General features: G+C 42.1%; 1 protein-coding gene across 6 annotated transcripts in view; it reads right to left on the bottom strand.

The window, feature by feature from the left end:
- The window catches only part of DENND4C (DENN domain containing 4C), a 134962-nt gene that overhangs the window by 25703 nt on the left and 90573 nt on the right, over window positions 1-18686 (bottom strand). For 3 of the 6 annotated variants that reach the window (XM_075931495.1, XM_075931496.1, XM_075931499.1), the window contains 10 exons: window positions 18186-18314; window positions 17469-17613; window positions 16972-17118; window positions 13967-14092; window positions 10964-11098; window positions 5590-6740; window positions 4310-4363; window positions 3254-3437; window positions 731-840; window positions 276-451 (listed from right to left, as the gene is read on the bottom strand). In XM_075931495.1, the coding sequence (XP_075787610.1) occupies window positions 276-451; window positions 731-840; window positions 3254-3437; window positions 4310-4363; window positions 5590-6740; window positions 10964-11098; window positions 13967-14092; window positions 16972-17118; window positions 17469-17613; window positions 18186-18314 (2357 nt within the window). The remainder of the gene's footprint in view (window positions 1-275; window positions 452-730; window positions 841-3253; window positions 3438-4309; window positions 4364-5589; window positions 6741-10963; window positions 11099-13966; window positions 14093-16971; window positions 17119-17468; window positions 17614-18185; window positions 18315-18686) is intronic. The other 3 variants (XM_075931498.1, XM_075931497.1, XM_075931500.1) reach the window with 3 other exon arrangements.

An 18686-nucleotide genomic window follows, 5' to 3' on the forward strand; every position in this document is an offset into this window, starting at 1 on the left:
TGTAAATGACTAATCTGAGAATTCAATGCTTTTTAGCTGCTGTTACAATAATCTTTAATGGTTTACAATATTTTTAGTATGCTTTAATCTCACTTATGACTGTGCAAGCAGGGGAACTACTAGTGATGTGCCCCAGCTGTACATGGTAATAAGTGTCTTTGTTTTGTTCCCTCCCCTAGAGTCTTAATCTCTGAATATACATAATTTTAGAACAAAACTTCAAAATGTGCATACTGTTAAATTAGAAAGGTAAAGCTTTTTGCAAAACCACTAACCTTGCAGAGCCACGCAAGTCTTTAAACTCTACATTAAGAAGAGGTAAGAAGGTATTTTTACAAAATGGACAGGTGGTATTCAAATTAGAATCATCTGCAGCCCACCCAGCCATAATTTCTTCATCATAAACCAGTGCTCCACAAACTCTGCACTGAGAGCAGCTTGACATCAAGACCTACAACAGAGAATGAAGATTACACAGTTTTATAGATGTCATGCACAAAGTGGCCTAGCAGATATGACATCAGAATCACAATCTGGAAATCTGGGTTCTATTCTCAGCCCCTGCCACTTCACTTTTATGCTAAAAGCCACCTGTTAGCCTTTTTGTGCATCATTTTCCACTTATAAAATGAGGACATTAACATTCATCCATTTTGTCAAGTGCTTTGAGAACTACGAAAAGCATTATGCATTAAGTGCTAAATAAATAAAAACGTAGGCATTATTTTACCTCCATTGCACAGTTCTGGAAGATGCTTGACAAACTTGTATTGTGGGAGGAACCAGGTTCTGACTTCTCAGAGTCCAGACCTTTCAAACTTCTTGGGAACAAAACCTCACCTGCATAGAAGTAATCAGAGTCTTTAGCCAAAGTAAATATATTTTTTTTTCTTCAAAGAAGAACACAGAAAAAAGTGACACTGCCAAAATGATGGAAGAATTAATTCTAAGGCTCTGTATGTAACTTATGTTGTGTAAATAATACAATAGAGATCTTTGTCATCAACGTTTCCCAGTATTTTTCTATACCTTTAATAAGTATATTGCCCTTACATTTGTTATTGTACAATGGACACATCACCTGAGTATTGATACACAAAAAACAAGGAAATGAAATAAATGATAAGGAACACCAACCTAGGGGAAACACCAACCAGAGAGGAAAATCCCATTAGTCCCATTTATTTAAAGCCCTGTTCAATTTCTGCAACTCACAATGAACAGTTTTGAATGAGCCTTTTCTTACCAAAACTTGAAAATGCATGGCAATTGGGGGAGGTCCCGGGCAATTGGAAAAAGGCAAATGTAGTACCCAGCTTTAAAAAAGGGAAGAAGGGCAATCAAGGGAACTACAGAGCCATCAGCCTCACCTCAGTCCCTGGAAAAAATCATGGAGGGGATCCTCAAAGAATACTTGGAAGAGAGGAATGTGATCAGGAATAGTTAACATGGATTCACCAAGAGCAAGTTATGGCTGAACAACCTGATTGCCTTCTATGACAAGGAAACTGGCTCTGTGAACAACTATTTCACTAGGAGGGTGGCGAAGCACTGGAATGGGTTACCTAGGGAGGTGGTGGAGTCTCCATCCCTAGAGGTTTTTAAATCCCAGCTTGACAAAGCCCTGGCTGGGTTGATTTAGTTGGGGTTGATTCTGCTTTGGGCAGGCAGTTGGACTCGATGACCTCCTGAGGTCTCTTCCAGCCCTAGGAATCTATGACCAAGGGAAGCTCATGAGCAGGCAGCAATCCTTAATCCGCAACTCATCTCCCCCCAGGCACATACATTCTCCAAATCTTACTCCACTCCCTTATATAATACTAGAAGATGTACCTGGCATTGCTCGGGTCCTTAAATCAATTAATTTGTGTTTTTCTTTATTTAAATCATTGCTCTGGAGAGAGAGGACAGAGTGTGGCCAGGTAAGAAACACCTCTCCATGGCTGCTGCAGCTCCAGAGGGAACAGCCCCCTGTTGGGATGGGTCCAAGTTCATCTGCCCCCTACACTTCCCAGACAAACTGAAGATTCTAGCAAACTGTGTGCTTTCCCCTCGCTCTCTGACAGAGGGCAAAAGCCAGCAGTGTTCCCATATGAATTGGGGAAGGGGAGAAGCCACATATTCCCCTACCCTCCCTAAAGGACACTTGGGCTACTTCTACACTGCACCATTATTTTGGAATAAGCTATTCTGGAAGAAATGCATCAAAATAGCTTATTTAAAAATACTGCGTCTATGCTACAGTGAAGCCTAGAAATTAGTCCAAGGCAGGCTTCCATAAAGTTATGATAAGAGGAAGCTGCTTAACAAATTCGGTGGTTCTAGCTCTTACCATTTAGGAGGAATTCTTGAACAAATGGATAGACAGACAGACTCGCCTGCTCACAGACAAGCTCTCTCAAATATATAGTAGATTCCTCGAGGAAAAGTAAGGCTGTCACTCAGTTTTAACATTTTTAGCAGATGTTCCAGTACAGAGCTAATTTACGGTGCAGTCTCTAGGACTGACCACTAAGACACCACAAATGTTACCACTTCCTGTCAGATCATCACAACTCCTCAGCACCCAGCAGCTCCTATTATTCAAAATGGGTGCTGAGCACTTTGAAGATCTGGGCACACTATTTAGATGGATAAATGAGAGCTCTTTGGAAAATCTGACTACTCATTTTTTAATATTGTTATTCTGAAGATAACAGCTTTCTATAAATGGATATTACATGAATAAGCAGGTATAGTTATAAGAATTAGACAGAAGAAAAGATGTGACATCTTCCTGACTCTCCAGATTCAGAAAATCCTGTTACAGCTGACTACCTTATACAAAACACTATGAACATATTCTGGATCTACGTAACCAAGAGAGGCATTCACCATCTTGTATTTACCTATTTGTCTCTTCCAAAGTATATCAACTCACATTTACAGCTACATTAATTTGTTAGAAATGTAGCCATGTTAGTCTGGTGTAGCTGAAACAAAATGCAAGACTATGTAGCACTTTAAAGACTAACAAGATGGTTTATTAGATGATGAGCTTTCGTGGGCCAGACCCACGAAAGTGGGTCTGGCCCACGAAAGCTCATCATCTAATAAACCATCTTGTTAGTCTTTAAAGTGCTACATAGTCCTGCATTAATTTGTTAGATAGTGCTACCAGCCCCTTGCATTGAGCTATTTCACGCTTGTACTGATGAACGGAAGCTTTACATTATATTCCAAAAATAGTGAATTAGGAAGGAAAAATTTAAACCTGCTGTGTAGTGCTGTTTCCCTACATCTCCGCTGCTGCTGTTGCTGCTGCCAAGACTGGTTGTACTTTGTGTGAGTTCACTGGTTATCAACCCAGGGATTCCTGGTTTTGGTGACAGATTGTCTCCTATAATATGATCTTCAAAACCAGCAGGAAAGGTGAAGTCTGGTTGATGGGTTTCTTCCTTTATATAAAAAAGAAAGAAAATTTTTTCTCAGTATTTTCAGACCACCATACATCATTCAGTCATTATTAAAAATAGGGATGTAAGGGAGTTAGTCGACTACTTGCTTCCCCCTTTGGCTGCTTGTGTGTCTCATCTCACTGAAGCTCTGCATTTTAAATGTATTAAGAGCCCTGCCCTGCCTCTGCATCTGGCTCCTACTACATTTAAACTGCAGAGCTGCAGCAGGGATAGTGAGTGCCCATCCCCCCACCTTATCAACTAATCGAGTAGTCAATGGAAATTCCACCGACTACTCGATTAGCTAATTAACCTCAATTTAATATCCTTAATTAAAAGTAATTCATGATGTGTTTTAGGTTTAAACTGTTTGCAAACAGATTAAGTCTCATCACCTGACCACAGATTCCAGGTGAAGCAAATCATATAGGCAAGAAAATACACTGGTCAAGAGCTCATGGACAGAAGGACACTGCAAATAACTGGTGGTAAGAATAGTTGACAGAAGAGAGTTTTAAGCAAGAATCTGAAGGAGAATATTCTTGGCAAAACAGAACAATTATTGTTATCAGGGATAGAGATCAGTGAGAAAAATAGGTGCAAAGTCCCAGGTGCAGGGACAACAAATGGGGATTACTAAGGGCAAAAGCTGAACAAAAAGAAAGGAATGATAGTTGAAGTAAAGACAGTGACAGTAAGGGCTTGGAAGCAAGGACTAACTGAGTTTCAGATAAAGAAATAAAAAGGGATCTAAAGAATGGAGTGGCAATTTTTAGAGTGGCTCGAGAAAAATATTATTTTAGCACATGCATTTTGAATAGACTGGAGGGGGACAGAGGAGAAAGGCAGAAAAAATAAAAAGTAGAAGTTACCGTTTTGAACACTGGATATAGAGGAGAGTCAGAAAGATGACCTAGAAGTTGATCCTGGGAAAAAAAGGAGGAGGTGGAATTATTAAACACGGAGAAAGGTAGCAAAGAACAGGGATGAGAAAGAAAGGATAAGAAGTTCAGTTTTGGATAGCCTGAGTTTGTATCCCCCGTGGAGAAAGACAGGACAAAGACAGCTTAATAGGATGAAAGACTTGATAGTGGGAAAAGATGTAGAATTCTCAGCACAGGAGAGGTTGCTGAAATACAAAGAAAAAGGGACTGACAACAGAACACCTAAAGGATGCCAAAATAGGAGCAGAGATAAAATGAAGAAGTATTATTAAAGAAAATACCAAAGGAAAATCAGCAAGGTAGAAAGATAGCCAGGAAGGTAGAAAGGTAGCCAGGAAGGAAAGGAGTAAGTGGTAAATATCTTAGGCAGCAAACAGATCAAGACAACTAAGGAAAAAGCAGTGCATTTTAGATTGTATTAAAAGACTATTATTAATGACCTCAATAGGGCAGTTTCAAGTGGAATGGAAAGAACAGAAGCCAGGTTGGCAGGGATTAAAAACAAAAAATCGGGAGAGAGCCAAGGCAGCATGAGTAAATACCAAGGCTCCAGGAATTTAGAGAGAAAACTTAGGAGAAAGAGCTAAGTTTATATCTTTAGCTGCTCAAGAGGTAAATAGTATCAAGAAAAGTCTTTTCAAGAGGGAAAATACAAATACATTTTCAGGCATTAGGAACATGACATGCACTGGAACAGGGCTGAAGAGGAGGAGGAAAGAAAATAGATTAAAAATTCATTCCTCCCCTTTGGATAGTGTCCCAGTGCCTTCCCTTGAATCAGTATTATCCTCACCTGAGACCCCACTCTCAAATTTTTGTGTCTCCAAATTCCTGAAGGATGCTGTTTACACATACTGCCTCAATTTCCCCTACCAACTTTCTGATTTTAAATCCCCAATCTGCCACCACTCTGCAATTCAATGTATCTTCACTATAAAAGCACTTTAAAAAAAATCAGTGTCACATAATAACGTAACAAATCTTGATCTGACTTCATGCAGTGTTTTGATAAATCATGGCCACTTCAAAGTGATTTTTGTTCAGAGTTTCTTAAATTAAACAATTATTGAGGACACCATAGTTTTATCTTTAAATCCAAACATGCTTGACTTAACAAAAATAACATAAAGCACAGAAAGCATAGTCAAATATCTTGAATAGCAATCCCTCCTTCCCCGCAGGAAAATATCAAACCACAATCCACTTACCTCATCATCTGAGTAGTTATATTGTGAAGTTACAGCACCCCACATCTTACTGGCTACATTAGCTGCTTGTTTCATTCCAGACTTCAGAACATCTATTTTTGGGCCAGACAGGATATTGTCTAGCTTCAGATTGGATAAAGTTGTTACCACAGATCCCAATGAGCCATGCTGTGAAGAAGAACGACCTAATGCTGTTAATGATGAAGGACGAACTCGTGAATGGGATTGTTGTTTCGGTCGCACCGTAAAGGTTTTAGATGTGGAAACTAATGGACTCTTCTGATTTTCACTCTTCTCTGGGGATGGTGGGACAGAATCAGAAGGTAAGCTTGATCTCCTCTCTTGGGAGCAACCAAGCGTACTAAAGGCTGCTGTCTCTCTGTTCTCTTGCTTGTGGAGCTCCATACTGGAAGACTTGCTACCCAAGGGACTCTTTAGATTCATATAGCTTTCTATTTCATCTGCCAGATTACGTGCTACAACTGGTGACACAATCTTTTCTTCAGGTTCTGAGGGGTTTGGTTCTTTACTCTCAGTAGCCAGCAAAGATAAAGGGTCCAAGCCCATTTCGACATCTTCCCTTTCAACAAGCTTAATCACTCCATAGAAGCTATTTCTTTTATTCACTGCATCTCTGGTTTCTGTATTCTTGGTTTGGGGCTCATAACCATCCAGAAGTTTGGTGTGAATGTTCTCTGCTTTGGCTGCACTGTCCTCACCTCCATTCTCAAGATGATCTTGCCTTCCCTCAGGCTCCTTCAGCACTGATGAAGACTTATGCTCTGGTTCCCAAGCACCTTCACTCACCTGAGTCTGGGTGCCACTCAGTCTAGAGACCTGCTGGTCACCCATACTGTCAAAGTTACTGGATTTAGTAGTGTGAGGAGGAGATGTTTTGGCCCCGGATAAAGCTGCTGTGAGGATCTTAGCATCTGCTCCCATCATTATTGCTATTTCACTAGCGCTGAAGTCCAAACTGCCTTTCTTCAGCAGCATACCTGCTCTGCTTTCAGTGCTAAAACTGCAACTTCTTTCTGAAAAGAGCTTTTGCCTCTTCTGCCCTTTTTCACCTGTTTTCTTAGGAGAAGCATCATTAAAGACTGAATCTTCAACTGATTCCTGAGCTATAAAGAGTGGGCTACATGAAGCTCCTGAAAAAGAAAGCACAAGGCATTAATGCAATACCTTGTTCTCCCCGCCAACACATATTGCTAATGGAACAATTTAAATAAAGGTCATATAGTCTGGGTTATTTACAAGCTTTACAAGTTTCCTAATAAGTAAGTGGTAAATATACTTTAAAACAATTTTACAAAAAGTACCACTGAGTCGCAAATTATACGTGACAAGATTAATGCTAAAGTTAGTGTTGAAGTTACTGACACATACTATTTAGCTTGCATGGGTAGACTGCAGCACTCAGGCAAATATGGAAATTTGTCACTTCCTCCTTCCACCAAGCTCAACAGCTCGCCTGGTTCCCTTTGAATGACCTTTTTTCCTAAAAAAGGGTGGGCTCTATTGCTGGTCTGTTTAGAGATTTTTTTGCATTGGTTGTGGCACTGCTTCTAAGCCAATGCTGAAGCTTGCAGACAAATACTCCAAACACTTTTATTTAAGTCCCAAAGGGTATGTCTATACTGCAAATGCAATGTCCTGAAATAGCTATCCTGCACCTTCACAGCAAGCTCATTATTTCGGACTTGCTAGTTCGACATCCCTGTAAATCTCATTCTACAAGGAGCAAGGGACATTTTGGAATAGCGCTTTTTTAAAAAAAATTGACAAGCTATTTTGAAATAGCATCAAAATAAGATATGCAATTTGCATAGCTCAAATTGCGTATCTTATTTCGAGTTATGGTGCAGTGTAGATGCACCTAACGAAGTTTACTCCTAACGAGGTTTACTTAACGAGTCAAGAGCACAGATACATGTTTTTGGAACGAGGACAAACATAGGCGAAGAAAAGTACTTCAGGATTGGTCTGTCCAGAACAAACTGTGGTAATCCTAGTGCTACTCCACAATAGCCTCCTTCTTAGCTTATGCCTGAAGTTGCCTTTGTACTCAGAATAGTTTCATCTCTGAATAGTTTCATAGAAGTAGCTCTATTAGTCTGTTTCAGCAAAACAACAAGGAGTCATATCTTAAAGACTGAGAGTGAGGGATAGTCTTCCAGGACAGGTTATAGATCCCTGATGATGGAGGGGCTTTAGCTGGTGGGCTGTAGGTGATGGCATTCTGTTATTTTCCTTGTTGGGCCTAGAGACCAGCTAGTCCTTGCTTACAGATTGCCTCCCCAACCTGAAGCAAAAACTCTCTTGCAACTCCACACCACAAAACAGAAACAGTAACCCAGGAATCAAACTCCGCAACAAACCCCATTGCCAGCTCTGCATATCTCAGCCTGCTGACTGGGCACAGGGGAGGGAGAGGGAAGGGGCAGTTGCTGCAGGGCCTGGTGATTCTAAAAGGGCTCAGGACTCCCAGCTATCACTGTGGCAGCGGTGGTGTCCGAAGCCCCAGTGCTAAGGGCTGTCTTCTCCACCCCCATCCCTTTGGCCTACAGCCTCGCCCCTTCTGGGAGCATGGAGCCACCCTGCCACCTCCCCCCCCGCACCTTGCCTAAGGGTCCGGTGTGGCTGTTGGCTCCCCTGTGCATATCTACTCATGATACCATCCTAGGACCAAACTACATCAGCCACACCATCAGGGGCTCATTCACCTGCACATCTACTAATGTGGTCTATTCCATCATGTGACAATAATGCCCCTCTGCCATGTACATTGGACAGACTGGACTGTCTCCATGCAAAAGAATAAATGGACACAACCCAGACATAAAAAATGGTAACATTCAAAACCAGCAGGAGAGCACTTCAAATCTCCCTGAACATTCACTAACAGACTTGAAAAGTTGCCATTTCAGCAAAATAAACGTCACAAACCTACTTCAGCATGAAACAGCAAAGCTAGAATTCATATGCAAACTTGACGCTATCAAACTGGGTCTGAATAGAGACTGGGAGTGGCTAGCTCACTACAAAAAGTAATTTTTCTTCTTTTGGTATTCTCATCAACTACAAGGAATGGGTCACATCCATCCTGACTGAATTGACCTCCTTTGCACTGAACCTCCGCAATATAACACACCCATCTTCACATGTGTATATAAACCTGCCAAAGTGAAGTTTCCATCTCTTGCATCTGATGAAGTCGATTCCAGCCCATGAAAGGTTATGCCCAAAGACATCTGTTACACCTCTGAATATACAATACATTCCACTTCAGTCAGGATTACCCTGACAATTAAAGTAAGCTTAATGAAACTTAATTATAGTAACAACTGTTTAGCGCGTATAGTGATTTTACTTCATTGGGACCCCAACAGATGATTTAAATGTGTTTAGGCTTGAATGTGTCTCAGTGTCACACTGATTCTGATTTAACAGCTGCCAGTTCCCTTTGCTATCATCTACAGTAAATCTGTGAGGTGCTTTACCATCGCCTGAGTCACTCAATCTTGCCATACTAATACACGCTGACCTATCACTCTGAGTCTTCCAGTTGCTCCTGCCACCAAGCCTGGGCAGTAGATAGTAAGCTGTATTCCTATCACAGGATATATAAAGTCAATTCCATGGGTTTTCACCTTAAGACCCATGTGCGACAGGTCTGCAAACAAGTAGTATTAAATTAAAATGGTGTCTTCTAGTAATTGGTACTGTCACTTGTCAGGACAAAACACCACAGAATCATAGAACACTAGAACTGTAAGGGACTTTGTGAGGCCATTGAGTCCAGTCCCCTCCCCTCAAGGCAGGGCCAAGCACCATCTAGACCATCCCTGATAGATGTCTGTGCAACCTGCTCTTAAATATCTCCAGGGATGGAGATTCCACAACCTCCCCAGGCAATTTATTCCAGTGTTTAACCACCCCTGACAGGTAGGAACTTTTTCATGTCAGTTTAAAAAGAAAATGCACCTTCTAACTGACAACAAACAGTCCTGCAGCACCTCAGAGACTAACAAAACATGTTGATGGTGGCATGAGCCCTCATGGGCACCACCCACATCCTCAGGCCCATTAAAGCTCATGACACCATTGACATGCTGTGCTAGTCTCCAAGGTGCTGCAGGACAATTTGTTGTTTTTCAGTATTTCCAGTAACAGACTAACATGGCTCCCCCTCAGACTGACAGCTATCCCTGTACCCAATCTGAATTCAGCTCAGACCTAAGGGGCCTGAATGAATTTGGATAGCCACACTTCTAGAGGTTAACGGCCCGCTCACCACCTCAAACCCACTCAGCCCATTTCCCACTTGTCTCCTCAGGAGACTCATTGTAAAGGTGCGACTCGGCCATCAGTGCAGCACCCCAAGTGGCACGGAGGTAAGTGGTTAGGCAAGCAGGCCTGGCCATGACCTCACAGCAGGAGCGCCAATGTATGATTTAGTATGTGTGGGAGCACAGCTGAACCTATAGCTGAAGAGAAGGAATGAAGATGCAGCTGGGGATCAGGACACACAATTCTGGTTCATCACACTCTTCTGGGGATCTCCCAAGGGTGGGAGATCTGGGGAAGTGAATGGGAAAGCCCTCCTCTTACACGTGAGATTTGGCTAGTTTGGGCTTGAAGCCACATGCAAATGCGTGCTGGTGGGAAGCAAGGGCAGATGAGGTTGCTCATCTGATTTGGGTTGAAATGCAATAAAAAAATTAACAATAGCAATAATACTTGCCTTTTACACAATGTTTTCTGTCTATGCATCTCAAAGTGCTTTACAGGGGAAGGCAAATATTGCCATTTTACAGACACAAAACAGAGGCACCGAAGGATAAAATGACCTACCCAAGCACACATAGCAGGTCAGTGGTAGATTTAGAACTCAAGTCGTTCTGGGCACGTCTAGACTACGTGTGGCTTCTGAAAGACATTATGCAAATTTGAGCCAAATTTGCATATCTTCAGGTTTTCCCCCCCCCGGAAGAGGCTTTTCCAGTATTTGGCCCATCTACACGGGGCCAAATATCAGAAAAAACCCTCTTTTGAAAGCCCCCTTATTCCTCCTAAATAGGAGGTTTACAGGGTTTTTTCGCCGATATTTGGCCCCATTTAGACAGGCCAAATATCAGAAAAGCTTCTTCCGGAGAAAAAAACCGATGATGATATGCAAATTCAAGACAAATTTGCATATCTTCTTTCGGAAGCTACGCGTAGTCTAGATGTGCTCCCTGACTCCCCAGTGCAACAGCCTTTCTCTGGGACCATACTGTCAGTACAGGGTTCCATTTACCAAACAGCCGACTTAAACTACAAGAAACCAGAGGCAGTGACACATGTTCTTGGTAACAATTCAGTTACTCACCACTGCTGTTTTTCCTGCCAGTGGTATCAAAAATGCCGGATGGAACTTTCACAATACTGCTTCCCCAAGCAGGTGGCTCTGTTGAACTGTGAGATTCTGCACTCTGTTGATGTTTTTCACCAGTACCACCAACCTCTACAGTAAGAAAAACCTATCTTTAATTATGCTGTTTAAACAAATAACTTTATCTGCATTGTTTTGGATGATATATTTTGACAAAATATCTCAGTTGTTCTCTTTTTAGTATAGTGCCCACAGATGCCAATCCTTCTAAGTGATGAGCATATCTTGAAATTAACACAACACACTCCACAGCCTGCAGGGTTGGCCTCTATACAAATAGCTTTTCTCTCACCAGCTGCACCTTGTGGGTGAAGTATTGCAGGCAGCACCAAGTGAAAATATACAGATTTTGTGTACCTGGTTATACTATGTGAACAGCAGTAGTTGCTTCACAACTCAAGAATGCAAGAACCCAAGGAAAAAATAGTTGGTTCTTCAACTATAGAAAAATATCTACAGAAAACTAAGAAAAAGACCCATAAAAACAGAGATAATTAAGTTCTACACATGTATTATGGTATCGTTCTTAGCACAGATAACATCAGCCACTGTTCTGAGGCACACTGACACTGAAAGACAACTGCAATACTCAAGTGTGACATCAAGTTACCTTGGATGTATATAGTAGGCTTCCATTAAGCATGGTTAAGCACAGGCTGGAGTTGTAAAATTGGTAAAAATGCTGGGCTCTCAGCTGGGACTGTCACCCCAGGACACGCAAGGGGCCTCTAACTGGAGCCCAGCTGCTACCCAAACTTCCAGCAGGGAGCTGGAGGGGAGAGGGACAGCCAGTCTTCCATTGGAGAGCGAGGGTCAAGGGTGGGAAGGCAATTGGGCTCCCAGCGGGGAGCTGATTAAGTCGCTGAGAGCTTAGGCTCTCAGCCCTCCCCTCTGCCCCTTTTAGTCAGTGGAAGTACTCCTGATGAGGATGCAAACCACTGACAGATGGAGGACAGTGTAATATGAACCACTGCTGTAAGTCAATCTAACATAAGCCAATTTAAGTATGTACAGCAATATTAATAAGCACTTACGTAATAATTTGTCAGGAGCTTTATAAAGAGCAATGGAGCCATGGTCAAGTCACACACATTCTGCCATGCACCTCCATTTTATCAAATCTGGCAGCTTTGAATATATTTATTTTTAAAGTGAATTTAGCACTAATGGGAGCTGTCAGATTGATAACCCTGAGGTTCTCTGCTCACAAAGCAGAATGACATGGCAAAGGCAGTACAAGTTTAAATAATATTGGAGGTACAGGCAGTCCCCGGGTTATGTACAAGATAGGGACTGTAGGTTTGTTCTTAAGTTGAATCTGTATGTAAGTCGGAACTGGCGTCCAGATTCAGCCGCTGCTGAAACTGACCAGCGGCTGACTACAGGAAGCCCGAGGCAGAGTTGCTCTGCCCCGGCTTCCTAGAATCAGCCTCTGATCAGTTTCAACAGGCTGAATCTGGACATCAGTTCCGACTTATATACAGATTCAACTTAAGAACCCCTGACGTCCCCAAGTCAGCTGCTGCTGAAACTGATCAGCGGCTGATTCCAGGAAGCCCGGGGCAGAGCAACTCTGCCTCGGGCTTCCTGTAGTCAGCGCTGGTCAGTTTCAGCAGCAGCTGACTTGGGGACACCTGGGGCAGAGCAGCTAGGCTGCTGCCGGGTTGCTCCAGTAGCGCCCAGAGCGGCGCTGCGGGACCAACCAGCAGCGCCCCAGCTGCTCTACCACAGGCATCCGGAGAAAAGCCTGGACTGCTGGGGGGGGGGGGGGCGTACTAGCTGCCCCCCCCCCCCCAGCAGACCAGGGAGACGCGGGCGGAGGACCGAGACGCACCGTGGTCCCGCCACCCGGGTCCAACGCGGCTTTCCTCCGCGTCTCCCTTGTCTGCTGGAGACCAGCAGACCAGGGAGATGGGGAGCAAAGCCGCGGAGCACGCCGGCAGCGAGACAGCCGCAGCGCATCCGGGCTGTCCGCTGCCCACGTGCTCCCCGGATTTGCTCCCCATCTCCCTGATCTGCTGGTCTCCAGCAGACTAGGGAGACGGGAAGCAAAGCTGTGGAACACGCCAGCAGCGGGACAGCCGTGGCGCGTCTGGGCTGTCCGCTGCCCGCGTACTCCGCGGCTTTGCTCCCCATCTCCCCAGACCAGGGAGACGGGGAGCAAAGCCACGGGACCAGGGCAGGGAGATGGGCAGCAAACCCCGGTCGTAACTGTGGATCCGACAGAAGTCGGATCCGCGTAACTCGGGGACTGCCTGTATATCAGTGTGTAAATCTCCTGAGGGTTGTAATATCTTGGTCTCATTCCAGTAACTGGGTTTAGTGTGGAGGTACTGAATGGCATTGGTGGGCTGTGATAAACAAGAGGTTAGACTAGATAAATTGAGAACCATTCTGGCCTTAAATTCTATGACTATACCAGGTGAAAGCAGAGGAATCATTTCCATGACCATGCGGTCCTTTGCTTCGCTATAGATAAGAGTGCCAGATATGATATCAGAACTGGACTCAAGCCCACCACTACAAATTTCAAATAGCCCACAGAACATTTAATTAGCAAATGGTTGTTTGTGGTCATTACTGACATGGATTGGACTCAAGCCAGCAACTCAGATATGATAAAGATGTACTATATTTCCTATCCAAGAAATCAATTAAACAAGAATGAACAGAGTGGCCCGAACAACTTTTACAGTGGGGGGCTATGAGCCATTGAACCAAAATGTAAATCCAGTATATACTGGAAATCGCTTCAAGTCAGGAGGTGCTACTACACTACCAGTTCCCCTAGTTCTACCACTTATGAGAAAGAATAAATGAAAGAAAATCATGTGGCAACTGCAATTTTGTGAACTACATCTACTAAAAGCCTTCTAAATATTTTAATGGATTGGACACATTTAAAAGAAACATCTTTCAATGTAAATCTAAATAACTGACCTCCTGTTGGGTCTTCTGTTTTATAAGAAGAATCTTTTTCTGTTAGTGTCTCAGTTGCAAGAAGACTATCTCTGTCATCCCTTAGGAGTTCATCCTTGGATCCATAGCCTTGATCTGACTGAACCCCTGTTGAAAAGAATACAAGCAAGTAGTCCAACAGGTTTTTTTTAAACTGAGAAACTCTCTTGCGTGTTATTTTAAAAGATATTAAAGTACAACATAATTGTGCTACATCTAGCTTTTGCTAAAAAAGTGAGAATCAGAAGATCACCAATGCCTAGCACACAAACACACAGCATTTAATTGGTTATGGTAAAAGCAGAAAATGACGACAAAGACAGGAATGAAAAGGCCTATTTTAGATGCACCCGTCTATTTGCCACAATATGCTATAATTCAGTACATGCTCAATGACTTGGAGACTATAGCATTTGCTAAGTTTATCCCCACCAGCACACTATGGTAATTCATTTGAAAGACAGGTTCACAAGGTATAACTGACAAATTTTATACACTGCATGAACTAGAAATAAACATCACAGAAACCAGACAATCACATAGTTCTGAAATGAACTAAAAGAAAAATAAGTAACCCCTCAAAATACACTATATTATCTGTGGCAGGGTTGGCGAAAGACTTTGCTGGGCCCTGGGTAAGGACTTGGCTCCAGGCCCCCTGGAAGGGGCAGGACGTAGGTGGAAGGAGTGGGACACGGGACAGCCAGCCCACATCACCACCTGGACCATGTGGCATGGGGTTCTGATGGTGATTTAAAGAGTCCAGGGCTCCAGCTGCCACCATTGTCACAATAGCCACTCAGTCCCAGGTCCTTTTAAATTGCCAACCTCCCCTTCCCCTGTCAGTGATTCTGCCTGTGGGTGCACATTTTTCACAAAGCGATGACTCCATATTTAATATATCAGTCCTTGCCCTCAAAAGGAAACCTGCACAACATTTTCAAAAGATGAATGTTGGAGCTTAAACTCGTAATTTTGCTAGACACTAAAAATCATGGTCTTAATAAAGATACTGGATTTATGGCTTATTACAACAATCTGTAACTCACTTTTTTGTCCTATGACTACGGGGCACTAATGAGTCATTTTAGCTTGAATGATCCCTTACAATATATACGCTAACTTCCTATGCGCAACTATTTGTCTGATCCTGTATTTAGCTGTGACATACATATCACCTCTCTCAGATGTAAAGAACAGTTCTGTGTAGCACAAAAGCTTGCAGTCTCTCTCACCAACATAAGCTGATCCAATAAAGAAAGATGCCACCTCATGTACCTTGTTACTATTAGGTGATCAAGGCTAGACAGCTCGTCAACTTTACAGTAACCCAAAGCAAATCTTTTTTGATAGAAATAGTGTGAAAGAACAGAGGGGACTCACTCGATAGCATAACCTATTATTTAGATCTATTTTCTAAACCTGTCTACTAGGAAGTCTTTGGATACACAAGCTTGTTTCAAGAACAGAAATGCAATACAAATTATCCTTAAAAAAAAAAAAAAAAAATCAAAGACATTTCACATGGCTCTTTAGAAGTTACAAATTTGAACAACAAACTTGCTTTCAATACCTGATAGGCTATACCTATCATGTTATCTCCATAGCACATATATGGAGAATAGCATTAATAAATGTTAAAAAACCCTAAGTAACTAACAATTAATTCATGTTTTGGATCTAGTCTACAAGAAACTTGAAAAGAAAGAAAGTTTGACATCCTTTGATCTTTATTTTCTCCTATCACCACTTCAGTGATGTAAAGTGTCTCCCCCCCCACGCCCTCCTTGCACGTCAGTGAAAATATCCTAGCAATAAATGGGAAATTTACCTGCAGCAGTAACATTCAAAAGGCAGAATTAACGCATATGTGCATCCAAGGCTTCACACCATACAAGTCTGCACCCCACACCATGACAGCAAGGACAAATGCAGCACCAAGAGAGCGCAGAGCAAGAAGCAGAGTAACAAAGAGCAGAGAGAAGTAAAGTTCAATCATCTAGACAAGTACATCAAGCAGCTCAGGAATCAGTCTCTAATTATCTTTAAATGAAGATTCAAGATATTTTTAAAAAAGGAAGTGACAACCAAATACACAATAGGTCCTGTGATGCACAAATAAATGGGTGGTTTAGTTGAATGTTGGTCTGGGGTATTATCAGATTTACAGTAGGGAACAAAGACAGATGAATTCTTTTGGTAACCTGTCACTTCAGGTAATTTTCTGAGTGTGAGTTATTCATTCTAATTTGTTTGTTACAGGGAATACAATATGTAGTGCAGAGCTTCTCTCTGGCTTTTGAAAAGTCCAAGAAACTCTTCTAATGATTCTACATGTGACAAAGTTCAGATAATTTACCTTTTTAATTCTGAAGTTCTGCAAACCATGGCAGCATTTTAGAAACTGTCATTTGAAAATTATACACTCAGTGATCAAGCATACCTACCAGATTCTGGAATTTTAATTACCCTCAATTTAACATTAAAAGACAGATTTGAAAACAATCTACAGTTGTGTGTGAACAACTTTTGCACCCTCACATGCAAAATATAATTGAGAGTTTACACAGTTTGTTTTAGTCCAGTAGATTTTATCAGCTGCATGCATGAGTAATTGCCAGCAAGAATTGCTAATGCTCATGATTAGAGGCTTGGAGACCTCACTAAAAAAAAAACCCGTCACAAAATAAAATAAGGACAATATGCCTGCTTTACCAGCAATACAATTACAAAGAATAAGTGTGAAGTGTTGGTCATTCTGCTATAGTTTGCTCTACATTGAGCATGACGTACCAGTGTGCAATAAAGAGGAATATCTTGGAACTACTGCATTTTTCCTTTCAGCAAGTATATTGATTCAGCCATTCACATTGCACAATCTCAGAAAGAGGAGGAAAGTGTTTAAGGGGGAAAAGAATCAACAGGAGACGAAAGAGGAGTTTGCTGTGCATGGGATTGTTAGGGTGAAATCCAGCAGACTCTAGTACCTGTGCTAGAGTGATTATCAATGGACTCAAGCCTGACTAAGTCTCTGACGAAGAGTGTGTGCTCCCCACTGTTAGCATCATTAGAACTATCCACGCTACCATGGCTCACCGTGTCCCCATCACTTCCACCCGTGGCATTCCGAGGAGCTAGAGATATGAACGAGAGCTGGTCAGTAAAGAGTGGATTGGAAAACTTGTCAAACTTCAAATCAATCAAACCTTTCCAGCTCACAGCAGATACTTAGTTACATAAATATAATTAGGATTTGGAGTAATGAACCAAAATAATTTAGTTTTCAAGGTGAGGCCCCCCCCTCCTCCCAAACCACTGATCATAGACTTGGCAGCAGTTTTATGCACTTTACAAAAACATTCCTTACTTGGAAGCATTTAGAAAATTCACACATACAATGTCATGCCAGCAGCAATCATCAGAATGCAGGTCCTATTCTAGCTCAGCAGAAGTGAGTCCATTTCAATCATTATTTATACATTACCTGATATCACAGACACTTGTGAGTTCCTTGTTGCTTTTTTTAGGCATTGCCTAAATTGTGCTACACCACGGACCACATTCTGTACCTTTGTCCACAAAAAGATACCACTGCGGTTACTGCTAGGCCAATGGCTCTCCAACACTGCCTGTAAAATCAAAAGCATGTTGATAGTAACTGTTTAATCAGTAAGCTTGATCTCATGCACTCTACAGAAAAACTGCTCTCAAGATATGAAATGCAAACATTTCAAAACTGATTTTTCAGAGCCCTTGTCCTTGGTCTCAAGGCTGTACGCAGAACACCAGTCCTGAATGCCTAACATTAGATATACAGTTGACCTGATTTGGAGGTTACTCACAGGAGTCACCTCACCTTCACCACCTCTTTAATTCCCCTCTTCAGCAATATATATTAATGATAGGCCTGTTCCAAGACATAGGCATGATATAAATTGGAAGAGAGTGAAGTTAAAATTTGACAACATATCTGGTTAACCAGCTCGGAGAGATCTCAGACATATACATGCAGAAAAATGTAAAAAAGGGAAATATGCACAGAGCCGAATCAGTAGTCGGCCAATAAACAAAGAATATCTACGTGAGAGCTACTCAAGAGTACCAGTCTCAATAATGCAGCTGAGGAAGTGATGACAGACAATGAGAATGACAACAATGATAAGTAAATGACCTGCCTCAGATTCATCAAGAGCTCTCTTACCTTGTTGTAGTAACCATAGGTGATCGCATTCGGCTTTACTCCAGCATTTTTCATTTCAAACAAGACTCTCACTGCCTGAGCAGGATGACCACAAAGTCCGCAGAGCTGCATTACAACTCTATAGCACACCTGAAGATGGAGAAATCCATAACATGGTCAATTTCAGGGAACATTCTGAAGTGAATTAGGCCCCAAAACTGGTCCTAGTTTACAAGAGTTCATGCCTGCAAGAGAGAGAAAAGGCCCACAAAAGCAATTGTTCAACATAGAACTCACAACAGCCAGGAGAGAGGGCACAAGTTCAATGCACAAGAGAGGGCACAAGACAGACATGCTGGCATCAGGGATCCTCATGGTTACTCTGTTTTCCAGATGGAAGATAACAAGTTATAAGGAAAGCTATTTTCAAGTTTTTAAGGATTATCCTGCTGCGGAAGTGAGTAGCACACAAAAATGTCACAAAATAAAAATATTTTTAATACACGTATCAGTGTCATCCTT

The sequence above is a fragment of the Pelodiscus sinensis genome, chromosome 6 (genome assembly GCF_049634645.1).
Source record: "Pelodiscus sinensis isolate JC-2024 chromosome 6, ASM4963464v1, whole genome shotgun sequence".
Taxonomy (NCBI): Eukaryota; Metazoa; Chordata; order Testudines; family Trionychidae; genus Pelodiscus; species Pelodiscus sinensis.